General features: G+C 49.2%; 11 protein-coding genes across 11 annotated transcripts; 7 read left to right on the forward strand and 4 right to left on the reverse strand.

The window, feature by feature from the left end:
• The first annotated feature begins 672 nt into the window (after nt 1–672).
• BDR25DRAFT_260482 (charged multivesicular body protein-like protein 5) lies at nt 673–1,848 on the forward strand. Its single transcript, XM_033686652.1, has 2 exons — nt 673–773; nt 824–1,848. The coding sequence occupies exons 1-2, from the start codon at nt 708–710 to the stop codon at nt 1,397–1,399; spliced, it is 642 nt and encodes a 213-aa protein (XP_033548725.1). The 5' UTR covers nt 673–707; the 3' UTR covers nt 1,400–1,848.
• Nucleotides 1,849–2,225: 377 nt separating this feature from the next.
• On the forward strand, nt 2,226–2,795 carry BDR25DRAFT_367780 (uncharacterized protein; the record flags this gene model as incomplete). Its single annotated transcript, XM_033697019.1, has 3 exons — nt 2,226–2,336; nt 2,393–2,416; nt 2,485–2,795. 3 exons carry the CDS (start codon nt 2,226–2,228, stop codon nt 2,743–2,745), a joined length of 396 nt encoding a protein of 131 aa, XP_033548726.1. The 3' UTR covers nt 2,746–2,795.
• On the forward strand, nt 2,485–3,254 carry BDR25DRAFT_367783 (uncharacterized protein). Its single transcript, XM_033697020.1, has 3 exons — nt 2,485–2,800; nt 2,852–3,108; nt 3,218–3,254. Exons 1-2 carry the CDS (start codon nt 2,764–2,766, stop codon nt 3,064–3,066), a joined length of 252 nt encoding a protein of 83 aa, XP_033548727.1. The 5' UTR covers nt 2,485–2,763; the 3' UTR covers nt 3,067–3,108; nt 3,218–3,254.
• Nucleotides 3,255–3,294: 40 nt separating this feature from the next.
• On the forward strand, nt 3,295–3,477 carry BDR25DRAFT_222156 (uncharacterized protein; the record flags this gene model as incomplete). The annotated part of the gene is made up of 1 exon (XM_033685058.1): nt 3,295–3,477. A coding segment is annotated over one exon (183 nt), but the record flags the coding sequence as incomplete, so codon positions are not given.
• Nucleotides 3,478–4,885: 1,408 nt separating this feature from the next.
• On the reverse strand, nt 4,886–6,895 carry BDR25DRAFT_260487 (Di-copper centre-containing protein; the record flags this gene model as incomplete). The annotated part of the gene is made up of 5 exons (XM_033686653.1): nt 4,886–5,026; nt 5,087–5,729; nt 5,779–6,086; nt 6,187–6,566; nt 6,613–6,895. Coding segments are annotated over 5 exons (1,755 nt in total), but the record flags the coding sequence as incomplete, so codon positions are not given.
• Nucleotides 6,896–8,167: 1,272 nt separating this feature from the next.
• On the reverse strand, nt 8,168–9,735 carry BDR25DRAFT_260490 (uncharacterized protein). Its single transcript, XM_033686654.1, has one exon. The coding sequence runs from the start codon at nt 9,604–9,606 to the stop codon at nt 8,446–8,448; it is 1,161 nt and encodes a 386-aa protein (XP_033548730.1). The 5' UTR covers nt 9,607–9,735; the 3' UTR covers nt 8,168–8,445.
• Nucleotides 9,736–9,898: 163 nt separating this feature from the next.
• On the forward strand, nt 9,899–11,724 carry BDR25DRAFT_260491 (uncharacterized protein). Its single transcript, XM_033686655.1, has 2 exons — nt 9,899–10,460; nt 10,616–11,724. The coding sequence occupies exons 1-2, from the start codon at nt 10,056–10,058 to the stop codon at nt 11,438–11,440; spliced, it is 1,230 nt and encodes a 409-aa protein (XP_033548731.1). The 5' UTR covers nt 9,899–10,055; the 3' UTR covers nt 11,441–11,724.
• A 1,320-nt stretch (nt 11,725–13,044) lies between these two features.
• BDR25DRAFT_354386 (uncharacterized protein) lies at nt 13,045–13,984 on the forward strand (the record flags this gene model as incomplete). The annotated part of the gene is made up of 8 exons (XM_033695302.1): nt 13,045–13,066; nt 13,105–13,195; nt 13,232–13,397; nt 13,440–13,549; nt 13,646–13,659; nt 13,688–13,789; nt 13,823–13,877; nt 13,957–13,984. 8 exons carry the CDS (start codon nt 13,045–13,047, stop codon nt 13,982–13,984), a joined length of 588 nt encoding a protein of 195 aa, XP_033548732.1.
• A 1,261-nt stretch (nt 13,985–15,245) lies between these two features.
• BDR25DRAFT_164376 (uncharacterized protein) lies at nt 15,246–16,430 on the reverse strand (the record flags this gene model as incomplete). Its single annotated transcript, XM_033684077.1, has 1 exon — nt 15,246–16,430. A coding segment is annotated over one exon (1,185 nt), but the record flags the coding sequence as incomplete, so codon positions are not given.
• Nucleotides 16,431–17,035: 605 nt separating this feature from the next.
• BDR25DRAFT_342485 (uncharacterized protein) lies at nt 17,036–21,254 on the reverse strand. The gene is made up of 2 exons (XM_033693729.1): nt 20,993–21,254; nt 17,036–20,927 (listed from the first exon to the last, which is right to left on the reverse strand). Exon 2 carries the CDS (start codon nt 20,916–20,918, stop codon nt 17,271–17,273), a length of 3,648 nt encoding a protein of 1,215 aa, XP_033548734.1. The 5' UTR covers nt 20,919–20,927; nt 20,993–21,254; the 3' UTR covers nt 17,036–17,270.
• Nucleotides 21,255–21,720: 466 nt separating this feature from the next.
• On the forward strand, nt 21,721–22,502 carry BDR25DRAFT_303259 (uncharacterized protein). The gene is made up of 2 exons (XM_033689972.1): nt 21,721–21,949; nt 22,002–22,502. The coding sequence occupies exons 1-2, from the start codon at nt 21,872–21,874 to the stop codon at nt 22,464–22,466; spliced, it is 543 nt and encodes a 180-aa protein (XP_033548735.1). The 5' UTR covers nt 21,721–21,871; the 3' UTR covers nt 22,467–22,502.
• The last annotated feature ends 549 nt before the right edge of the window (nt 22,503–23,051 follow it).

A 23,051-nucleotide genomic window follows, 5' to 3' on the forward strand; every position in this document is an offset into this window, starting at 1 on the left:
ATTAAGGAGGGACGAGAAGGGTACGCCTCGAGGGCGGCCGCAGTAGGGCGGAGGTCACGCGAAAGGGAAGATTCTCGGAGGAGCCGTCTCATCAGGGGAGGGGTGGAGTTTTAAGCAGTCTGCATTTTAATTATGTCGTCAGTCGAGGTTGTGAATGGGACAGGGCGAGAAGAAGCTTGGGACAACAGCTGCGAGGTGCAGTGGATGGGTGCGGTGGGACGAGGTACCTAGTAGAAAAAGCACCGCGACGGTGCGTGCTGACGAAACGAAGCTGCAGGAAGTGAGTCCATACACGGAACGTCGCTTAAACGTCAGTACAAGGAGTGGCTTTAGTGCGGAGAAGAGAGAGTGGAGGGGGTTGTGGGTTGTGGGTTGTGTCGATATCAGATTGCGAGAGCGGTGACAGCACACCGGCCCAAGCTCGACCGTGCACGAGGCGCCGAAGAGTTGAAGGCGGGCAACGGACCAACATTTCAAGATTGCCCCATGTCGCGTCATCACGGGAGAGTAAACCTAAACTTCTGACCACCTCTGGGGTGTTTTTCGCCAGCTGCACGACTTTTCGAAGCAGGTTTCAGGGTCGAACTTTGCTGCACGTGACCGGCTCTAATGAACCCCGGGAAGAGTCGCCTAAGCTTGGAGCCAACTGCCTGAATCTCCCCCACCAGCCGACTCGACACCACCCATCTGCACCACCCACAGCAGCCATGAATCGCCTGTTTGGAGCGAAAAGCACTGCGCCTAAGCCCACCCTGGGCGGCGCCATATCGAATGTACCTCACTCCCTCCCCTGGACACTCTGGTGAGTGCTGAGCTAGCATAGGTCGAAACAAGGATCGAAAGCCTCGATGTTAAGCTCGCCAAACTCAACGCCGAGCTGTCGGCATACCAACAGCGCCTAGGAAAGATGCGAGATGGCCCCGGCAAGACAGCCATCAAGCAAAAAGCCCTCAAAGTCCTTCAGCAGCGGAAGATGTACGAGTCCCAGCGTGACCAGCTCCAGCAGCAGTCATGGAACATGGAGCAGGCAGGCATGATGCAGGACAACCTGAGAAACACTATGACTACAGTTGGCGCCATGGAGACAACCACCAAGGAGCTGCGGAAGCAGTACGGCAAGATTAATATCGACAAGATTGAGAAGCTCCAGGACGAGATGGCAGACCTCATGGACATGGGAAACGACATCCAGGAGAGCATTAGTCGCAGCTACGATGTGCCAGAGGAGGTCGATGAAGAGGAACTCGATGCAGAGCTCGAGGCGCTTGGAAATGAGGTGGAATTTGAGGGTATTGGGGAGTCACAAGGAGTGCCAGGCTTCATGATGGACGAAGCAGTGCCCCCCACGTTCATCGACGAACCCCCGGAGCCAGGCAAAGTGAAGGAAGCTGCGGGCTGAGTGGAATCACCTCATCTTAGCACCAAGGCAAAGGCAGAGTGCACTAAAGGTCAACTTACAGCATATTACGGCCTTCGCCTGCAGAGAATATGAGCATGCTGGTGCGCCAAGTCTCGTCCCATGATACAAAATTGCCCTTCTCTCCATTGTAGCGCACATCGACGCTCTTTCCAAGCTTCTGAGGAAGAGCGGGGATGGGCGGGATGGAAAACGACAGGCTTGGGTTGCGCGGTCTTGGCATCGACGACCGATTGGTTCGGACACATGACCACGCCAAGTCTATCCGGCCGAATCAGCGGAGGAGCGAACCCGGACATCATTCCACCATCTTCAGCACTCCAGGCTTCATTGCTCCCGAGCTCCCATTTGCGTCCATTGTTCTAGATTCTCATTACGCGTCATCAGCCAACCCACTCCATAGGTGCGCATTTGCGCTTGTGAATTTAGATGAGCATTTTTAGTCTCCAAGCGACAATATCCCCCACAATTCTCCTGCCAATGCCGTTTGTACCCTTGGTATTCACGCCAAGGCTTCGTCACAATCTCGTCCTCCAGCGCCATGAAGTCATGTTCCCAGTGGAAGTCTTCCTGGGAGATACGTTCGCGATTCCATGGACTACATATATATATATATATGTGTGTGTCCTCCTGTGACGCCCAGAATTACCATATTCCTCCCTCAGATCCCTACTTCAAGTAGTTCGCTTGTGCCTCATTGCCACTATTCACTCTCATCAATTGAACCTTCTCACCTCCTTTAGCGGTGTACTATTTTCCTCTTCGTCCATTCGTTCCAACATGAGCGAGGGTAAGAAGTCCCAACAATATGAGAACCGTCCCTTTCAACTTGCCGTTTAAGAATTCGTCTCTTACTTTGGGCTTAACGTTGAATAGGGGTTGTGTCCTACGCAGATTAATGGATATCGATCAAGATATAGTGAGATCAGGTTGGGTGGCAAGGTGGGAGTACGTTGATATGCAATACTATTCCAGCAAGTCAACAGTGCTATGATTTTGGTAAGTTGCCAATGTTTCGCTCTAGTCAATTAGGGTAGATGAAAACACATGCTTATCTCGTAACATAGGTCCTTCCGCTCCCCCTCGCCCTGTCCTTCGACGTATCTAATTATATTGAAGGTAGCGTCATTACTACCGTGGTTATCGACAATGCCATTGTTAGCTTCGTCCAAGAATTCCAGGCTGAGAAGAAAGTGGGCTCTCTCCGCGCACTTTCATCGCCAACAGCCACAGTTCTCCGCAATGGGGGTGTTAGGGTGATTCCTTCTGTGGAAATCGTGCCCGGAGATGTGGTTATTGTCAAGAGGGACGACAAAGTCCCGATCTAATGAAGGATCTTCGAGTCAATGAATTTGGAATGTGATGAGAAGATCTTGGCAGGAGGTCAGTTCGTTAAGTACATGCATTGGATCTTTCATTTATTGACTTGAACAGCTATTCCCGCTGCCAAAACTCTCGATGCAGGCTTCTCCGGTCGCTCCGAGCTAGACAGTAGTGTCAGTGATCGCATTGATATAGCACATTCTTCCTCGACCATCACCAAAGGCCGCGTTCGCGCTATTTGCATCTTTACGGGCACGTACACCGAAATTGGGAGGATCGCAAAATCAATGCAAGATTCAAAGCGGGGCAGGAAGCCAAATCGATAACTATCTCGCAAGAAAGCACGGAGACTTGCAGCCCGCGAAAAGGTTGGTCATACAGGTCTCTATGATCCACCAAGGTTAGAAACGAAGGACGCTGTGGGAGGCGAGCTTCCTTTCGGCCAACATCTACATTTGAAATTCTAACGTGACCTAGAATGCACAAACGCTAGTATCAAAGTCCATATGCTGACTATTGACTCCCCTGGCACCCCTACAACCATCGGAAAGTAAGTCGGTAGTGTTCCACGAGACTTTACCAGCTTTTCCATTTGCATCGCTGATTCACTCGTCAAAACTGCTGCAGAGTTTGATGGCATGACTGATGAGGAAATCGACGCTATGCCCGAACTTCCCCTTATTACCGTCAGATGTGCACCGGAAACAAAGATGAGGATGATCGCTGCCCTTCATTGACGCAAGGCATGTGTTGCAATGATTGGGGATGTCGTCAATGATGGTCTGCTATTACAAGCAGCCAATTTTGGCATATGAGAATGGCGGGATTTGATGTTGCAAAGGGAGCGCCTGATATCGTGCTTAGGGATGATAACTTCTCTTCGGTTATCAAACTTATTGAAGAAGGGTCGGTGCATGTTTGACAATATCCAAAAATTCGTCCTTCATTCAAGTCTCTCATCCTCTTCATCCCATCGTGTGGTCTTAGTGCTAATAATTGACCTAGCTCCTAACTAGCAATGTCGGCGAAGTCGTCCTCCAATCTTCGGACTGGACTTCTGCGATAACGCCAACTATTCCGTCTTCCCTCTCCCCCCCCAAAAAAAAAATCCTCTAGATCAAAATGATCACGTCTGGCCCCCCCTACCTTCCGGCTCGGGGCCTAAGAATAAGAATACAACACCATGCACCATCAAACATGGGGTTTTCACGCCGCAATTCATCACCAGCACGATCGTATATGGACTCCTAGTGGGCACACTAACCCTTCTGACTTCCGTTATCATTGTCTACGGCCACGGAAACGATAATCTCAGAACCGAATGCAATAGACACCTCCCACCGCCCGCGAACTCGTATTTTAGGCAGGGGCGGCTGTGTGCGCGGGATTGATGTTGCTGATCTTTGATCGTGCTTCCGTGGATCTATATCCCGGGATTTAATGATAAAGAGTTTAAGCAAAAACCTATTACATGGGAGTGGATGCTGTCGGCGGCTGTGGTGGTGGCGTTTGTTGTGGGTATGGAGAGCTGGAAGGCGAGGAAGAGGGAGGTTGGATTGTTAAAGAGCGAGAGGGGTATAGAAGAAGAGAGGGGGTTTGGGTTTGCGGGGACGCTGAGCGGAGCAAGTAGCTTTAAGTAAGGAGAGTATGATGGGCGAAGATTAAGGTTAGAGAGAGATGGGATTGCAGGTGATGGTACAGAAGGGAATTAGACAAAGATGAGAGGTGCTTGGAATGGATGGGGGAATAAAAGGCGAGGCGTGATGTCGCAACAATTGCCAACCCATACCTAGGTAGAGCAAATTTCTGCTTGCTGCTTAGCGAGATTGTTTTACAGTTCTATCCTCCTTGATTGTATTTCAACATGTGCGTACATGACCAGCATGAGTCAAATTTCTCGTATACATCATTCGTTGTAATCAACCCAACTCCCAACAACGCCCCAAGAAATTCCAAAGGTCCAAAGTTCCAAACCTAATGACGCCAATCAATGCATAGAATAGAGGGAGTCCAGGCCCTCAAGGCGGATATGTACAACGAAGTCTGAAAACCAAAGGCTAAAACAGGGAAAGTATATACGAAAAGAAGGTGCAATACAATCCTCGAGACATCAAGAAAACTGAGGCGAGGGAGGATTCCTCAATCGCCCATAATATCAGGGTGGTACTCAAAATCGCCAATCCAAGTCGGGACCTCAAATTCCGAGTGAGGAAGATGCACGGGTACCGACAAAACCGTGACATTGAGGCCAGCCGGGGTGTTGTTTTTATGAATCTCGCACAGATCCTGTTCGCATTAAAGTTAGCGGTCTTCCTAAGGAATATAGGGCTAGACTAGAGTTCCTACCGCTTTCTGAATCCTCCAATGGAAATGCTCGTTCAAATACTCCATCACATGCTCCTTCTCCAAGCTCTTCAACTCCCCATCCTTATATTTTGCGGCTAGCTTATCCGTGAGGACGATGTTTGCAGTCACAATGACATCAGACTCCATCCTCGGACTTGCTAAGGATGCAACCTGGCCAACGTAATTCGGGTCGGTTGGCCAATTCTTTGCATTTTCAGTGTCGAAGTCCCCCAGGAACGCGCGGACTGAGTATGTCGCTTTTATATCAGACGGCATGTTAATCTCAGCCATCCAGTCGATAGCGTCGGCGGTGTCGTTCCGCTTTCGGAGAGTAGTGAGCGTGTTGTTATTGTTCAGCCCTTGAGTCTGCGGCTTGTAGAGGCGATTGATTGTCGCCGTTAGCGAGCTATTGGACGGATTACCGACGAGTTCCGGGTAAGTGTATCCAAAGGAATCGGTGCTGATTACGGTACTTGAAGTCCACATATCGCCCTTTGCATTCATATGGAAAGGTGCCAGAGGTGACGCAGTGTCCTGTGAGCTATTCTTGGCTATTGCGAAGGTGGCTTTGCTCTGATAGCTGGGTTCGACGTAGGTGTCTGGGTAGCGGTACTGGTAAATTGCCATGATGCGATCCACATTGCTGTTTTCAAGATTAGTCCAAGACAACTAAAGGAGTGCATTTGGTTTACCAATGATGAAACCAGAAAATTGGATCAAACGCTGAAACCTCAACAATGCCCATGTGTCCAAGGCCGAATGAGTTATGGATGCCATCATGCAAGGTTTCAAGGTTACCAATTTTACCGCCATTGCCCTTGTTGCTCCACTCATTGAATGGCTGGTATATGGTGAGTAATTTATAAAGCATATCGCGGTTACTTGGTTGCTGGGCCTCGATACGAGTGTTTGCATCATCGTTTCGACTAGTTGCATTTGCGGCATATCCATCTGCCGGGTATCTAATCGTAGTCTTCCAGACATTGAACTCTAATCCATCCTAGAAAGACGTCAGCAACCCCGCTTCTGGTATATCTTGGCACCATCGATCATGTTATGTTGCAAAGTATATTACGCTAAACAATGGCGGTTGAACTTACAAGAGGGAAGTCGCCTGGGCTGAGAGGGTGAAAGATATATTCATAAAGGGGATTAGGGATCTCGCCTGTAGTACCATTAGGAAAGGTCACATTGGCCGTTGAATGCCGAAGACTAGTAGGCATGCAGCCATCCGAATCAGGAGTGATCGCCCAGTCCCAGTAAGGCAAACGAAGCTTGGCAGCTGATTGCTGGTACTTTTCCCTCTCACCCCTGGGAAACTCATTCGCGATCTCTACGGCTCGTTCGTGAAGAATCTGTTCGTACGCAGCAAGATACGGTCGGTGCCATGTTCCAAACAGGTTGCTCGAGTGAGGGCAATATCCGTAAGATCCGTTACCTTTTGCGCCATCCCATTCAACAAAAGGAGCGCCGTGGATACCTACCAGAATTAGTGAGAGCTAAGCGAGTGATATCTAGATGGAAACTCATACCAGCCAGCTGAAAGTATGATAACTTGTCCTTCTGGTCCATGTTCTGGAATCTCGACATTGCCTGAATGAAGAGATTCCATGTTTCCGGGTCCTTTTCAAGTTCGCGCAACTCTAGCCGTGGATGCACCCCAGTTCCCTGTACCCCTACGACAGAGAAAAAACTACTAGATTGATTTGCAACTCCGCAGCTGGGGCCGCCACCGATGGAAACTCCATGTGAGCCCCAACACAGTGAAATGAAAGCGGCTACGCCCAGCGGTGATGGAAAGGACCTCATTTGTACGTGCAACAGTAATGAATGTAGGGTGCTGAATGAAAGATTTTCCAAAAAAAAAATTTTATAAAGCGAATGTAATCTTCTCCAAAAGAAGAAGGAGTGACGTTCATGAAGACTTAACGAAAGACAAGGCAAGCCAAGACGACACCGACATGACAAGAAGTTGGGGCTCAACCCGTTAGAAGTACATCAATGAAATACAAGAATAAAGCAAAAGGATGAGGACACGGGCGAACTATTAGGTGTCGACTCCGAGCTGGCCAAGGCTGCAAAGCGGAATTAATGGTTGGTTACGAAAGTAGGCTGTGGGAAGGATTGTTTCTATGCCAATCCTTGCTTGCCGGATTCGAAACATGTATGGTGTCTTCATCTAGATTGAGCCTTAAAGAGGGAAAGACATACCGAGGGACCAATAAGATTCAGTGTTTCAAATTCGTTTCTTAATACAGGGCCACATGAGGAAAATGAGCAAGATGAGAGTTCTTTTGAACGCGGGTTCCTGGGCTGATTATGTCCTTACCAGGGAGGCTGAGTCTTTCGGATTTGCTCATGGATGCGGATTCATGTCAGATTAGATTGTTGGGTCCGCAAGCATTGACTCGTGGTCGAATAGAGAGGCTGCTCACACCCTGAAGCAAATGACAACGGAGAGTAGACGACTTCCTGGACCCAATGATCCGTGTTGGACCCTCGGTAATGGTGATGCTACCCCGCCATGGAGATTTAGGTCCCCCGCCTTAGGGTCTGGTGGCTGAGTTGTAACGAATGTACCGTGAGAAATTAAAGGCTTAGTCTAGCGTCCGAATGCCTCGGCGGGGTGTCGAGGATACTGGGAGCTGACCTGTGTAAAACGGAGTGATTTTTACAGAGCCTCAGTCAAAGAAAGAATCTGAGTCGAGAGCTGAGTCGAAGAAGTGAGCATTGGGGAACAAGGCGGGCACGGGTCACATTCTGGCTGGTGAGAGATGTTTCAACCTCTGTCATTCAGATTGAAACTCACTGAAATCTCCGACCAAGATTGGATAATACCCGAAAGCCTTTAATAGAAAGCACTTGCTTGATGTTCTATGAATCCTATACTTCCCTTGACATAAAGGTCTAGGTGAGCATGAGAAGAGAACTAGTTGTAGCATAGTTACCGCAGCTCGAGTTATCCCAGAGACGAACTAAAGGACCCCTACACTGATGGCGGGATTGATGGGTGAGCTGCAATCTCCTACCGCCACGTGCTGATAAGGCCCCGATAGGATGCAGTGATTGATGGTCATTTGTGGGGCTGGAACAGGACATTTGTTGGAGGGGTAGGTGGATGAAACAAGTCCACCACTCGCCCACCCTTTCATTCTAATGGTAATCGTAAACTTGATTGCATCCTCCAGAAACGTCCGCTACAGTCAAGCAAATGACAAGCATAAAAATAGTCATTTGACCCTATAATATCTTGACGCAGAGCACAGAAAACCACCTAGGTTTCACTTTCCCTATATTGCTTGCGAGACTCCGGGATTATGTCAATAGCGTTCAATCTTGTGACTTGAATTAGAGATTTATCATGCTTCCATAGTATCTGGTGGAAGACTTTCATCTTCTCTGACAGAACTCTTCGAAGTAATCTCTAGCCTTTTCCTTTTTCGTTCGTTCGAATAGTCGGGCACAACATGGGTACTAGCCCATTTCTTAACTTTCTCAAACTTTTCTTTAAGTGTGGGAGGTAAATCGGGAGCCAAAGGCCTTCCGTCGGCTTTCTTCAGTACCTCGATCATTGTTCTCGCCCGAGAAATGGTAGGGTTAAGAGATTGACCATACACATTGTTTCGGAATATGTTGAGCGCGATATTGCGTAAGAGGAGAATGTCGCCGACTTTGAGGCTCCCAAGTAGATCCCGTAGATCCCTTTGAGGATCCTCTTCACTTCCACCAGCGGCCTTACAAGGGCGGAGCCAGAATGAGATTGTAAATTCCGAATCGGTTTCGTCTGCCACAGTGATCTCTTGGAGCTTCATTGGATAGTTACCCCTCCGGACTAGGATGTCGCGAGGAGGAGCCATGGAGGTCAGGACGGACAGAAGATTCGGCGTTGGGGTTTGGGGATGTATTGACCTGAGGTATTCTGGCGATGGAAGAGAAGAGAGGGATGTTATTGTCAATGCATGTGGTATCGACAGGGTGATGTTGGAACTCTCTTGTCTTGATGGGCTACTCGTCCCTGTCGCTGTGGTACCGAATGAAGAGGTGAGAAAAGAAGATGAGGAAATGGGTTGGTCGACGGCGAGAGGATCCGTGAGTTGAGACGATAAAAGGGTATCATGAAAAACAAGAGAATGCCGGAGGAAGGCATCGACTTCTGTGTAAGTGGAATTAAAGCTATTCGTCGTTTCCAAAAAAGTCGAGTTTTCTGCATCTCCTTCTAACGACTGTCCCGGATTGGGAGCCGAGAAGGAGAAGCTAGGTTCGGTGAAGCAGATGCCGCCCTGTGGAAGGTAGGGCTGAGACCATCCAGACCTAAGACGTGTGGGCGAACTTGTTATGTGTCGCCACTTGACATCTGACGAGGACTCATTTCGCTTAGCTGCTGTCACAGTCTTGTTCAGGAAGCCCGCGACAGCAGGAACTAGCTCCGTAGTCAATGCAATCTCATGCCAGTCGAGATTTGTGGTCAATGGAGCTCCGTTCAGCATCTTCAGCCGCTTGTTGAGCCTTTCACTAGCCATTGGTCCAGAATCAGGCGGTTACGCGTTGTTTGGGGAGCTGACGTAGGCCTGCGCAAGTCAGAGTTTGGAGCTTCGTACAAAGACGTCGTCCCGGGAAGGCAGCCATGAAAGGCAGTGCGCCAATGAGGGTAGTGGATGTGGATGGCAAGAAAGGGAAGATGGCTGCAAGACTCGGGGGAATGCGCTCGGATTTCAGCAATGTCCGAGGTCCCGTGCAACTCGATTCGGAGCAAGGCTCTTTTGAAATACCACTCAAGCCCGCGACACAGTGCCTGCATTCATCATGTAAAGTCTCTGCCACTGCCGTTTCCTCACTCCCTTCGTGTACAGGTTCACACTGCACATCCGTGTCAAACTGCCGACTGGGTTTAGATCGGTATCCGGGGCTATCACTCTAATTCCGCCTATCGCTTGGCGATCTAATCAGATTATAAAAAGTTGGAGCGACGATGACGCCGTCGGATTCCACTTACAAGCCCTTCGCGGCCTACAAGATGTCGTCTACCATAAAGAACCTATACTACAAGCTCTCTCCAACGTCGTCGTCTTTCTCTGTGCCTACGGCTAAGAAACCCGGTACATTCACCAAAGCACCAACCACCGATGCGCTGTTCCCCACCACAGACCCCGCCATAGATGGAGACGACTGCCTACACGACTGCGCGTCGTGCTCGGTCAAATATCCCAGTAAATTCACCATTGACGAGAACGAGAAGCTGTACGGTCATGTCAAGGGCTGGAGCACTCACCTCATTGTCGCCACTGGGAAGTCGGATTGGGTGCGCGATGTTGCCGACGAGAAGGGCAGCATTATGGAGGCCGTGGATACTAGCAAGGTGAAGCCGAGTAATGGCGTGAGTCTACACCATGCAACTTGTATATGTATATATGTATATACGTGTCTGTGTATATATGTGCATATATGCGTACATGTATATATGCGGAAATGTATATATATATATATATATATATACATATATATGTTTACGCCATACTAACAGCCCTGTAGCGCCTAATGCTCTCAGCCTCCAACATTCCCATCCCCGACTACTCAGACCACAGCACCACCGTCCTCCTCCTCCCTTCATTCCAATTCATCGACCACGTCACCCCTGCGAACACCCCCCAACTCATCTCGGACTTCATAAATACTGGCCCGACAAATACCTCGCCTCTTCCCCAAACCTCTGCTGAGTCTGCTGAGTCTTCGCTTCCACCCTCTTTGCCTACCTCAGAATCCTCGTCTGCGGACCCCGCCCCCACAACGACAACCACCATTGTGCCAACAATATCCTCCATATCGCCTCTCAGAGCTCGGCCATGTCCTCACAAATACCTCATCCTCCTCTGTAGCCAGAAGACGCGCGACGCCCGCTGTGGTCAATCAGCGCCTCTCCTCCGCCGCGAGTTTGAACGCGTCCTGCGACCACTCGGCCTATATCGTGACCTACATGATGAGCGGCCTGGTGGTGTTGGAATATACTTCATAAGCCACGTCGGTGGCCACAAATTTTCCGCAAATCTTATGATATATCGTAAAGCTTCCGCAGTGACGAAGTCAAAAGAGGCAAACGGCCAAGTAGACGGCATTCAACAGACCTTGGACAAACTAAAGGTGGAGGATGACAAAGGCGACCAGGTTGTCCTCGATGTGAATAAAGTGCAGGAGGAGGAAGGAAACGGAGAGGCGGCGCAGTGTATCTGGCTTGCAAGAGTGCGGCCTGAAGATTGTGAAAACATCATTCGGTATACAGTGCTGCAAGGCAAGGTTCTAAAGCCAGAAAGGCAGCTCAGGGGTGGATTTGACCGATGTAAGCAATTGGTGAGCTGGTGATAAGCTCATCCTGACGGATCCTTTCGGCTGCGTTCATAAGCGTTCATAAGTTGGTTTAAACAGTTTGCGGGATTGGATACGCCTTAGCAACACTACGATGCATCTAAGTTGTTGCATGACTTCCATGTCCGTTTCCACTTGCTTTTTTTTTCGTTTGATAGTCCGCTTCTTTCCTCACCAAGTCTTCGGGTGTCTTAGCAGCTTCCAGATAGAGTACTTAGCCTTCTAGAGCACTTCCCATTATCCTCCCGCATGACACAAATCACTCAAAAATTCTTCCCGACAGACTGCTATATAGCATATGACTTCATTCACTACCATATCGATTGTCAGACGAGGTCAGGACCATTCATTCTTCTCTAGCTTCGGGGTCGATATTCTACTCTCTGCTTTACTTCTTATTGCCACGCCAAAAGCGCAACATATTGTCTATTAACTCTATTCGCTAGACTGGCTTCAATACCCCTCGGGACAACACTCACCCCGCAAATACGGCCTGCTTCCTCAATCTCACCACATTCTGGGAATGACCTCCAGCCAAACCCACGAATCACCCTGCTGGGCCTCCCAGACCGACCTCGTTAACAACGGAGTCACCATTCCTTCTTACATCCCCACGCGGACACCTATCTGTCATATTTGCCGACTCCTGATGCGAGATCCATTCGCTACCTTCAAGGTCATCCCCTGCGCCCACATATTCTGCCAGGAATGCCTCGCCATATGGGTTTCCAACTGGAACAGATGTCCCAAGTGTTTTCTACTTTTGTTCCCGCAACCAGTTGTCCCTCCACTAGTTCTGTTTGGCTATCAGGTTTCGCTCCTATCACCGACCGAGATGATAGCTCGCTTCTCGCCTACCGCATCCTTGGGTGAATTTCAATATCAGTCAACCTTCCCTACTAGGACTACTTTCCCCTACGAACCTTTCGCCAGCACTGCGAGCGGTACACCAAGCACTACCTCCGGCTTCGGAGTTCAGCCTGGTTTCTATAGAGGTTTACGAAGTGCGAATGCTGTGCAACAAGTAGAGATGGAGGGGCAGTTAAGGGAGTCAGATAGACAAATTAGAAGGAGGCGATGGCGGCGAATGTGATGAGGGGATTACGAAAGATAGGTCGGAGTTAGAGCTGTCAAGCCTACGAAAGGAGGATGCGTGGTTACTGTGAAAATAACACGGTAAGGGCTGTGTTAGCAGGTAGGATATATTCGACTGTATAGTTGCATCGCATCTTGAATCAGTACAAGATGTGTTTGATGCTAGGTGCCTCCAAGAAGGCCTCGTTTATATTCACGCGCCACCAGCTCGAATTAAGATTCTCCACGAGTTAAACTGACTCTACTCCCAGAAAGACCCTTCTCAGAAGCCCGCAATGTAACCGAAGTGCTGGCGGAGAATGGACTGAAGCTGTTTAAGAGACCAAGTCGTTCTCTCCAGGAGCGGTAATGGTGGTCGACCTCAACGCTACACTAAAGTTAGAAAATGAAAATAATATGTTTCAAACCAGAAATTAGCATTCCCTTTACGCCCTCCATAGCTCTAACAGGATTATTAGTAGATTTAATAGAGTAAATCTTAAGCGGACAATATATTAGCACATATCATGGCATATAGACATGTCTTGAGTGCGCTGATTGCTTGCTAAATCAAAGGACACGAATAGGATGCGAAATATGTCAAATATCACCCTTGCAACATCCTGTCAATTTAGCCCAAAGTAGATCTCCACAATTCCCCATGCTTCCCCGCGATGTGTGATGCTGGAATTCTAGTACCGGTGCGTTGACGAGAGAATGGCATTATGTAGTGCACAATCCAGGGGCTTCACTGCCACTAGTTTCTTTCTCTTCACATAGTTTTGTCCAAACCCACGCCCTCCAACGAACTTGTGCTGCCAATAAGCTCCGCAGAATGGCCGGAAAAGCAAAATCCAGGGCTGGAGAAGGCCAAGATCCTGTCAACGTTACTTAGGGAGACCGAGCTTGACAAGAAAACCAGGAGTTCCTACAAGAGAGGGTAGCTCGGGGTGAGATTGGGGGTACTGTGTTTGGTGACTACAACCGGTTGTACTACGACGTGGCATACAGCACCAGAAGGGTCAGCGCAAAGTCCGCCAAGCAGGAAGAATGATGGCTTAAAACCTAGACTTTCTCCAACCCAAGTTAGTACTATCTTTAACTTAACCCTTGATGAGGGCGCGATAGAGAGAGTGAGGATTGTGAGTCGGAGGGTCGAACAGGGGACAGGTAATGGAGAACACATATTGAAGTGCAGGTTGAAGCGAATTGTAGTGGAACAACCCGATGAGGAGGGCGAGAAGCCACGGACACTGACAGTTGATTCACCTAGTTCTGAGTTAGGTCTTACTCCCTAGTAATGAGATATTGCACCAGAGTTTACCTGGAAATTCACACAACCTAAGCGGCTTCTCCAGCTGTAGGCTTCCAGCTAAAAAGACAATAGGTCGTCCTCCCAGCCCACGTAATAAAGAAGGAGCTAAAACGTAGGATTGAAGTCAAGAAAAAATGTCAAATTTCGATTAATCAACCACTACTTAGACTTTGGCACTTTTCATATTTTCCTATCCCAGAACACCTTGTGAGCTGGACGTTGTCCCTGTCCGGGGAATTTCTTAGCATACCGCATGTTGGAATACATGGTGGTAGGTGGTTGTGGAGTGGGGACAAGGAGATGCGAGGAGGGTAAATATGCCAGATAATCCAATATGGGGCGCTTAAGAATATTGCTTGAGAGTGATCGACTTGTTAGGTAAAGTATGCTATGACACAGCAGGGAACATGACAAGTGTAGATTTGATCACTGAAACTGCTTGTTGAGATTGAAGTGGATATTAAGAGGATACTAAGTCCTGTTGCAGATCAGAGAGGATTTTGTCATGTTCTATCGTAAGTTTGCATGGGTCCACAAGTCTCCATGCTGAGCAGACGACTCATGGAATTTGTCCTGTGGGGGGAAATGACTAGGTTATTCTTGACGTATCCTAGAACAAGCGCCATAAGACCATTATGAAATTTGATTGGCTCAAATATATGCGTAAGCTCTATGGTGATGGAGTGGAAGAGTGCTGTATTGACGTGGAGCCTCTAGGGTAATTATCTCAAGCAGATAGATACAAGCAAGCACTAATACATAATCTCTCCCACCTGAGGCCGAGATAGAACAAGAATGAACAACTAATAACCCCCCCAATATCCATGGACCGTACGAAAGTGCACTTAAGGAACTGTACGCAAGGCCCGCTCACCCCGCGCCTGACCGTACGAGGAAGTCCATTCAACACTCCAAATACTTTGAGCAAGAAAAGATGATGAAATCAAACATGCACATACACTGGACTCTTACTTTCACTCCTCCTCTTCATGTTCCCCTGTTCCCTTCTGTGACGCTTATGCCGTCGAACCACTTTCGTGTCTCCTAATATTTCTAGCACCTTTCCAACCTCCATATCTGGCTCCTCAGTATCTCCTTTCTTAATGACATGCGCGAGCGCCGACCCCGTCTCCAACGGGCTAAGACTAACCTCACGATCCAGATCTTGATAGCCCCATAGTAAGGATGCTGAACAGCACAACGCAAGCAGCATGCATGAGAATGCGCCCCAGAAGTAGTTGAATCGAGACTGAAATGTTACTGCCGAGAATTCGCGCGTCCAGGTTGCATTTTGAATGGGAAGAGTCTCTGTTCCAGTGTTTAGCTTATAGAAAAGTTCTGAAAGGGAAATTCCTCGCTCTCCAGACTTGGAAGACGGGTGGCTAAACTCGGAGATCGTGCGTACGTACCATCTGTTAAAGAATATGCCGCACGAAACATAAACTCGTGCATAGACCGCAGCACATAGTCTGTCGCATTAAACCACGAGTACCCACAATCATAGCCTGCATAATTATCCGCGAATTGTTTGGCTAGTATGCCATAATCATACTCCAAGCCTGATGTATTGTCGGGGTAACGATTCCATGTTGCATTGGATTGCAAATAGTAATAACCCATGTATTCCACCCCTGCGAGCGGGCCAGCGGAAATCTTATCCTCAGCAGTGATAGCATCGTTGGCAGAAGGGTGGAGAGAGACAACTTCGGGAAAGAAAGCCGCGTCAAGGTTTATGACGTCCTCTTGTTGGACAACGTCATACCCTACGATGGCAGTGCGGATGCTGCAGGTTTCGACGGCAAAGGTTGCGTTACATGGATTGTCAATTTGTTCCACGTACTGTAGCTGCATATCCAACATTGGTGAACCTAGGGCATCTGCGGTGCGCGTAAAGTTGATTCGGAAGAGCGTTGTATTTCCATTTTCAGTCGCATTTAGATCTAAATACGACTCTGTCGAAGAGCAATTCACCGCTAATCCGGCGCCGAAGATGCGACCTAGACAGGTCCCGGGACAGGTGCTGTTAGTGGAAATTGTGTTGTTTAGGTACCAATCTTGTAACGCCTTGTCTAGATCGTTGGAGGCGGCGACCCTTCCAGGAGCCGTGTGATCGACACCTCCAGTCCAGCCGTCGTCAATGGAGCTTACTAAGGATGCATTTCCAGCATACTTGACGGTGAAATCGGCAAGCACTGGCTTGGTCGCCCGCTGCAGCAGAGGACCATCCGCAATACTTGCAATAGCCACGATACAAGTCACAGCCATCACCCATCTAGTTTGGCTGCTTGCTGAGAGCGCACTAACGAGCCCATCCACGCTCTTCCACTCCCCCTTATTCCATATATAGTGCAGATTTCTGAGCGTCGTACCATGCAGCGCACTCCGCCACCATACGACGGTAACCCCGGCCGTCAGAATGTACGCCTGGGAAGCATTAAAGACGCCGGTACACAATGCGAAGAGAACAGTGGGTTGGATGGCCTGCGCCGAGGGTAACCACGTGCTGGCGATGCGGTTGTGGGAAACAAAGACAACTAGTGTTACGGCGACTATGCAAATTGATGACAGAATCACAAGGAAGATTGCGAACTTCGGCGTTGAGGATGTTCTCTTCTGTGTCGTGCTTGCGTTCTGCGGCCGTTCGAAGCGGAATCGAGGATCGATCGTATCTGCATTTTGCAGACTTTCCATATCTGAGTCCTAAAGTAGAAATGACTCACAAGGGTTAATGCGGAAAGAGCATAAGAAGAAAGCGTAGTGCGCAATTCAATAAGAGCGTTAAAAAAAAAAGGGACATCCAAGTGCGAGGTTTTGAACCCTCAAATATTCGGCTGCCCAGTGTAGAATTCGGCCCCCTTTGTGCTTAGAAAACAGTGAAGAAAGTGTTGTCATCTTTGATTATTTTCGTGCTCCTACCGTCTTAGCATATGTGCAATTGAATTTACCGCCCCTAGATCCCTCGGGATCTTTTAAAATCCTTCTTAAACTTCTGACAAACCCTTTCCACCTTTTTCTATTTTGGCATTCTCTTTCACAACTCCAACCAAGACCAACCTACTATTTTGACCACATCCTGCAGGAGAGGCCCAGCGCCAGTGCCTGCGGTAATTCACTTAATTTGGCTGAAATTGCGTTATGTGGGACGTGGTTGGGTTTTGGAAACCCCTAGGGGACCTCATTGATTCCATTCGAGAAAATATGATGCACGAGGTGACCAAAACCTAGAAACCGCTGTGGACATGTCTCAAGCGTCATCTGGCCAATGCCAATATAGACCCCTACCTATCATAATCGCAGACTAACCATAATGCCATGATCAAATCTATTCTACACGTATCCATCTCGCACAAGAACTCATACTCTGTGTGATAATCATCCGTATCCAATGCCATCACAAGACATCCCCTAACCCTCTCCCTCCGTTCCTTCATCAGCTGCTCAACTCAGATCAAATCCAGCCCCCGAGAAGACTGAGTACAGCAACTTCTCCTTGAAGACTCGTTCATCCTTGTACATGGGCAACTTCAACAGGTTAACGCAGGTACTCGTACTTGGCAGTCTCTCCTGGTCACTCCCTGCATCTCTGATACTGAACCTTGGATTTAGGGTCCCAAACCCTAGCAAAGGCGCTCTTGGAGTACTCGTTACGAATTTGAGCACCGCTCTCCTTTCCCCATCTGACAGTTTCTTCATAATCTTCCAGAAAAGTTGGATGGTAGGATGCTCGAGCCCGTCGTCACCAATGACATAAGTCCCGCCATAGATGGTGTTGCGGCGGAGATCTTCGACATCAATAGAACTTGAGGTACCACCAATCAGGGTTTGGAGCTCGGATTGGTTGAACATGCTCAACCAACTGGGCTGGATCATGGAACTTAGGCCTTTTAGAAACGCAGTCGTCTGGAAAAGAGGTTGGTTTTGGAGGCGGTGGCGTGCCATGAAACTTATGTAGACTAAGCGATTCGCGTTGGTCACGGGGATGTTAGAGCCACCAGGTTGTAATTCCTTGGTAACTGCTCTTGTTGTTGGTGGATTGGTGGTGAAGTCTGTGGTGATGGTATCTGTGACGGTGAAATTGAGGGAAAAGTCTTCGACATCACCAGTATAGGTCTTCAATTGATGCAGGCCTTGATACAAAGCTTCATCCAGGTCGCGAAGATCGTTTAGGGTGGGACGATATCCAGTTTCCTTAGGTGCCGAACCAGTGCCACCTGTAAGTGCCCACTTTCGAAGGAAGAAGGGAGCAAAGTTGATATCAGCCAGAATACCTTCGTAAAGGCACTTGCCAATAATACGACCGAGGAACTCATAGCGCTGTAGGAGCTCTCTAACTTGGAGCCGAAATTCCGCTGAATTCTCCCTCAATCCTGCCTGCTTCAAGGCCTCTTTGTGCTCCTCCATGGCGGCTGGGTTGGGGTAGAGAAGGTGCTGATCGTTCTCAACGAACATGTCGATGTAGTTGGTGGGCATGAAGGCTCTATTTGTAACGCTCGTAAGAAATTCCTTCGTAACACCCCCTCCATCAATACCAGCTTCTACTGTATCAAATTGGTCCACAAAAGTGATTTGGATTGGCTCCTTCAATCCCTGTCCCAACGGATAGAACTGCTGAAAAGCGTCTTCGAATTCGTGTTCTCGTCGAATCTTTGCCGAATGTTTCTCGAACGTTTGGGGAGCATCAGGACGGTGCATAACGTTCCATCTCCATGCCTCGGGATCTGCGCTGCCTCTTCGTTTAGTCATGTCTAGGTTCACAAATTCGCGGAAAATCTGTACACGGGTCGTGAATGGAATGAAGAACGGCATGTTCTGGAGAATCTCTAAGCGCGGTGCTACTGCTTGCAGATACCTCCTTCTTGAAGCCTTGCGTTGCTGTCGTTGAAGTCTCTCAAGACGTCTCTGATGCTGGGTTCGGCTAGTACCTATCAGCTGGGGCGTATCGTCGAACTCTTCTTCTTCTTCATCAACGTCCTCCGCGTCCTCCTCTTCTATCTTGTGCCTACTCTCCTCTTCCTGAACAACGGCAGGGATAAAGCCAGTCATGTCGAACCTAGAGGTCATCAGCCAATGGTCCGATGGCAAGAACTTTCGTCTCGAGTCTCGCTCATAAACCATGCGAAGCAGGCCTGTAACGAGACCCTTGACGTAGTCAAGGCTCAAGCCGGCGACTCCTCCAACAGAAGGCTCAGTGGTTTGTTTTTGCGGCTGAGGTTCAGGCATCTTAGGATTGAAGAAACTAAGACTCGTGCTGCTGGCATCCCGTTCTTCGGAGACGTTGATGTCGGAAGCATTGAAGTACAACGTGAATCCGAGATTTTTAAGAAAAGTTGTTAAATCTTTGACGTCGGATAGTGGTAGCGCGTTATCTCGGGCTTGGTTCGAAAGCGGATCTCTACCGCTAGAAAAGAACTCTTCGTCATCCATTACTTTCAAGACGAATGTATAGAGCTCAAGGAAGACAAGGATTACTCTCCACTCATCAGCAATAGCAGCATTTCGGTCGGCATCCTGTTTAGGAGCTTGCCAAAAGGCATGATGCACTAAGCTTGTAGGCGGGGCGTTCTGTGCGGAGGAAATATCGAGAGACACCGTCTTCGGCCGAAGGAGCTCAATGGCTGCTCGAGAATCGCGTAAAATTGTGCTGAAGACTGAAGATTGTTTTGAAGCTTCCCAAAAGTATTTGATGGCAGGCAGATTCTGTGATGACCCATCGGAACGTGTAGCTGATGGGCCAATGTAGAGCCACATCCGAATTTCATCACCTCTACGGGGGAAAAATCGAAGAAGAGCCAACGCGTAATTGGCAAGTTGTCTGGCTTCCTCTATTTTCTCTTCTTCCGAGAGCTCGGATGACCGAGAAGAGCCAGATAAGAGATTGCCAATTCCTTCTTGATTGACGAGGGACAAGATCTGGTCCTTCAAGAATTCGTTCACGGCATCAGCTGTTCGGGGGGTATCCAGTTCCTCCGGCCGATCAGTGTCCGTACTCTGGCCTTCGATGATGTTGGTTGGAAGTGAGTTTAGCAAAAGCGACACTACTGTTACAAAATCTTTATGTGCAGAGTAGGCCGCTGGAGTATGGAAATTGTGAGCGTAACGGTGGAAGAAAATGAAGCAAGCCAGAAGTCGCAGTCGACTCATCGTTTCCACTATTTCCAAGTGCGAGATGATGCCCGAGCTCTTGAATAAAGTAGCCAACGCATTCGCCAGCAGCTTGTAGTTGATCGAGTCTGCAAGCGAGTCCCGGAACATTTGCGTGAGAGCTGAGCTTGATTCTGCGCTCAGGATAGGAAGTGTCATGAAAATGTAGCCGAATGCCTCATATGCATTCAAAGTGTATCCGGTTACTTTTGTGAGTGGTGAGATGACGGCTTCCGAAATGGCCTTTGGCACGTCGGCCAAGTCGGTATTTCCATTTGCCAGTTCCCACTCGGGAGATAGCCTGGCCACCACTTGAGCCAATGTGCGGTAGTATTGTTTGGCATTTTGGGAGGTCTCTGCGGGAATCTGGTCGGCGAGGAAGCGCAGGATGGTTGCGAACTTTTCGTACTGGTTCCATTCCGAAAACCCCAGCCTGCCCCGCCGCTCCATAACTGTCAACACTATCCTCTGTAATCGAAGGTATGCCAACGGCCACGGGCCCGTTGATGCGATCCCCACGGTTCGGACTGTCTCGATCTGGCGGAATCCATAGTGCCGTATCCTTTGCAAGTCCTCCACATTGCGAATGTGAGTGAACTTCAAGAGTCGTTGCAGTTGTGCTAAAGCCTCTTGCTCAGAGCTGTATGGAACGGCTTCCTGCGAGAACGCTCGATGGGTAGATGGTCCTTCAACAGCATCCCACTCGTCCCGCAGCTGCGATGCGAGTTGCTGCCGGATGCAGTGTCCCCTCCACACCCTCTGTAGTGTCCCAACTGCCTTCTGTTGGTCTCGCTCGCGCTGTCTCTGTATTCGCTCCTGTTGGGCGCGGTCCAGGGCAGCCTGGGACCCGGCTCCGCTGCCTACATTTCCGAATGCATGCGTCTTGCGGCCGGAGAGGTTTACCTGGCGCGGTCGCCGCGTGTTTCCACTAAAGGTTTGGAACATGGCCGTGGGCTGGGCAGGTGTGAGCGACAGTTTAGCGATAAGGAGGGAGGGGGGAGGAGGCGGAGTTGACGCACCAAAAAACTACAAAGTTTGAGATTCTAGACCTCATTCACTCGCCTCACAGGTGCCAGTCATGAAGAGTTAGGGCTAAATAGTCAGAGCCGATGGCGGTAGTGAGAAGGCCGTCACTTAGTCGATATGTGAGATGTGAGGCTAGGCGGGAAGTTCTTTCCGGAAGAAATGCAGGGATAGGAAGTGGCGAGACGGGTGTGAGGGTGAACACTAAGGCTGCTTTGATTTCGATGAGCTTCTACGTTTGTCCAGTGAATGTCATGGTCGAGCTTCCTTCACGTAGGCAGTAGTCAGCACTCCCGCCGTCACTTAATTCCGACCCAGGTGGTCCGTGCACACATATTGGTCTATCTTTCACGTGTACATCTCTTGGCGCTTCTCTGCCCTTCGTCACACTTCAACGCCATCTCAGCAACACCAGAACCTCAAGACTCATATTCGGGATGACAATGCTGCATTATGCCCTCTGGTATACCAGATTAGTCCATGGAGGATTACGTCAAGATCTTCCTAGGAAAAAGGACCCCAGTCGGGCTAAGTATGGCCTCCCAGTATCCATCGCCTCTAGGTACATATCTACATAAGAAAGCTCGAAATCCATATGTATAGCTATGCTCACTTCGCTAATTGCATCGTTCTTATGTTTCTGTCGCCCCTTGTCCCTTCTTGGTCGTTATTGAGGTAATTCTTGCTCAACATGAGCTTAGTTTATCACCCCTCCTATGGTTCTCCCGAGTCGGTACCTGTCTATCATGTACCTTTGCCCAGCACGCGCCCCACACATATTTTTCAACTACCTGGCCTTCTCCCTCTTCATGCCATACAGTCTTCGCACTGAGGCTCATCTCTATCTGCGGAGTGTCCATTAGCGGTCTATTACGATGGCAGCAAGTCGTGCACCGACTCCTCCACCCCCTTGCGGTAGCATTAGGAACGGACCGTGTCCTGCGCATCAAGTTGTAAGTTCCGACTAGCCCGACTGGCAATCTATATTTTTCTCATCATTCGTAGCACGCTTTCCTGCCTGTCGATTACTTCAACCTACCATGCGACCATGGCGCTACGTCTGCATTTTGCAACAGCCTAGAAGCCAGGAACACCAATTTCCGGATTGCAGATAGCCCCACGCCCCCGAATTCCGTCAACAATGGCCGCCGACATAGCCTCGACTCTCCGGCCACTCCACCCCCGAGCTATCAGGCTAGTAGTAGGGTTCATCACGTCCGCACCCGTTCCCAAGCCCACCAGTTGTCTAGTGAGCACACTGCTTGGGATCTCGAGATCGCCCGACGATATCACACCTGGCCGAGTGTGCGCCGATTTACCCCGCTAGGATTGCAACAGGCCTCGAAACGAAGGAAGAGCATGCCCAGCCGGGGGTGGGCTGTTTGGCTTCTCATCTTGGTTTTTCTATGTGGCCTTGGGGGGTTCTTTGTATGGATTTCGAAGCTTCCGGAGAGTCATTCACATACGTGAGAGCTGCGAGGACCTGGTAGGCGGTGAGCAGGGTGCGGAGTGTATCTTGGTTCGTCTCATACGAAGTCGATGTCTCATCACTGCCAATGGCCAGTTTGCTTATTTCAGTTCTTCCTCGTTCAAGATCTTTATATGTTCCACAAGGCCAAGGACTCGCCGTGCTGGTCTCTAGGCGCTCTTACACTTTATCAACTTCCTGATCCTCAAATCTGAGTTCTGGAACGCTTTCCCTCTTCAATATACCTTTCTCACCTAAGCCTAGCCCCGCTCTTGCCCTGCCTGCCCCCATCTCTGCCAGACTCCTTCCGCTGCGTCTCTCTTCTTCCCAAGCCAAACCTTCTAGCCTCTGCTGAGTCTGCTCCTCCTTCTCGTCTTGACTCATTTCTGGTCCCAACAATAGCCACAAAACAGCATGTATGCCCAAGCTGCGCCCACGAAATCCCTATCACTTTCCCATAATCAAATCTCTTTGTACGGTTTGCTTTGGGGGGCAGCAGATACCGTTCACCGATTGTTGGTTGAATAGCCGCCGACGTAGAAGACGCAAGATTGCCGAGTTGATATGTGAGCCCGACGACGAGGGTT

Source organism: Lindgomyces ingoldianus (assembly GCF_010093535.1).
Source record: "Lindgomyces ingoldianus strain ATCC 200398 unplaced genomic scaffold BDR25scaffold_13, whole genome shotgun sequence".
In the NCBI taxonomy this organism is placed as follows: Eukaryota; Fungi; Ascomycota; class Dothideomycetes; order Pleosporales; family Lindgomycetaceae; genus Lindgomyces; species Lindgomyces ingoldianus.

Bases quoted from the DNA above. Each gene is read 5' to 3' on its own strand.
- BDR25DRAFT_260482 (XM_033686652.1), top strand. From the start codon at position 708: ATGAATCGCCTGTTTGGAGCGAAAAGCACTGCGCCTAAGCCCACCCTG. The intron at 774-823 runs GTACCTCACTCC...GAGCTAGCATAG, and splicing joins TGGGCGGCGCCATATCGAAT to GTCGAAACAAGGATCGAAAG.
- BDR25DRAFT_367783 (XM_033697020.1), top strand. From the start codon at position 2,764: ATGAATTTGGAATGTGATGAGAAGATCTTGGCAGGAG. The intron at 2,801-2,851 runs GTCAGTTCGTTA...TGACTTGAACAG, and splicing joins TGAGAAGATCTTGGCAGGAG to CTATTCCCGCTGCCAAAACT.
- BDR25DRAFT_260490 (XM_033686654.1), bottom strand. From the start codon at position 9,606: ATGGCTAGTGAAAGGCTCAACAAGCGGCTGAAGATGCTGAACGGAGCT.
- BDR25DRAFT_260491 (XM_033686655.1), top strand. From the start codon at position 10,056: ATGACGCCGTCGGATTCCACTTACAAGCCCTTCGCGGCCTACAAGATG. The intron at 10,461-10,615 runs GTGAGTCTACAC...ACAGCCCTGTAG, and splicing joins AGGTGAAGCCGAGTAATGGC to CGCCTAATGCTCTCAGCCTC.
- BDR25DRAFT_342485 (XM_033693729.1), bottom strand. From the start codon at position 20,918: ATGTTCCAAACCTTTAGTGGAAACACGCGGCGACCGCGCCAGGTAAAC.
- BDR25DRAFT_303259 (XM_033689972.1), top strand. From the start codon at position 21,872: ATGGCAGCAAGTCGTGCACCGACTCCTCCACCCCCTTGCGGTAGCATT. The intron at 21,950-22,001 runs GTAAGTTCCGAC...CATCATTCGTAG, and splicing joins CGTGTCCTGCGCATCAAGTT to CACGCTTTCCTGCCTGTCGA.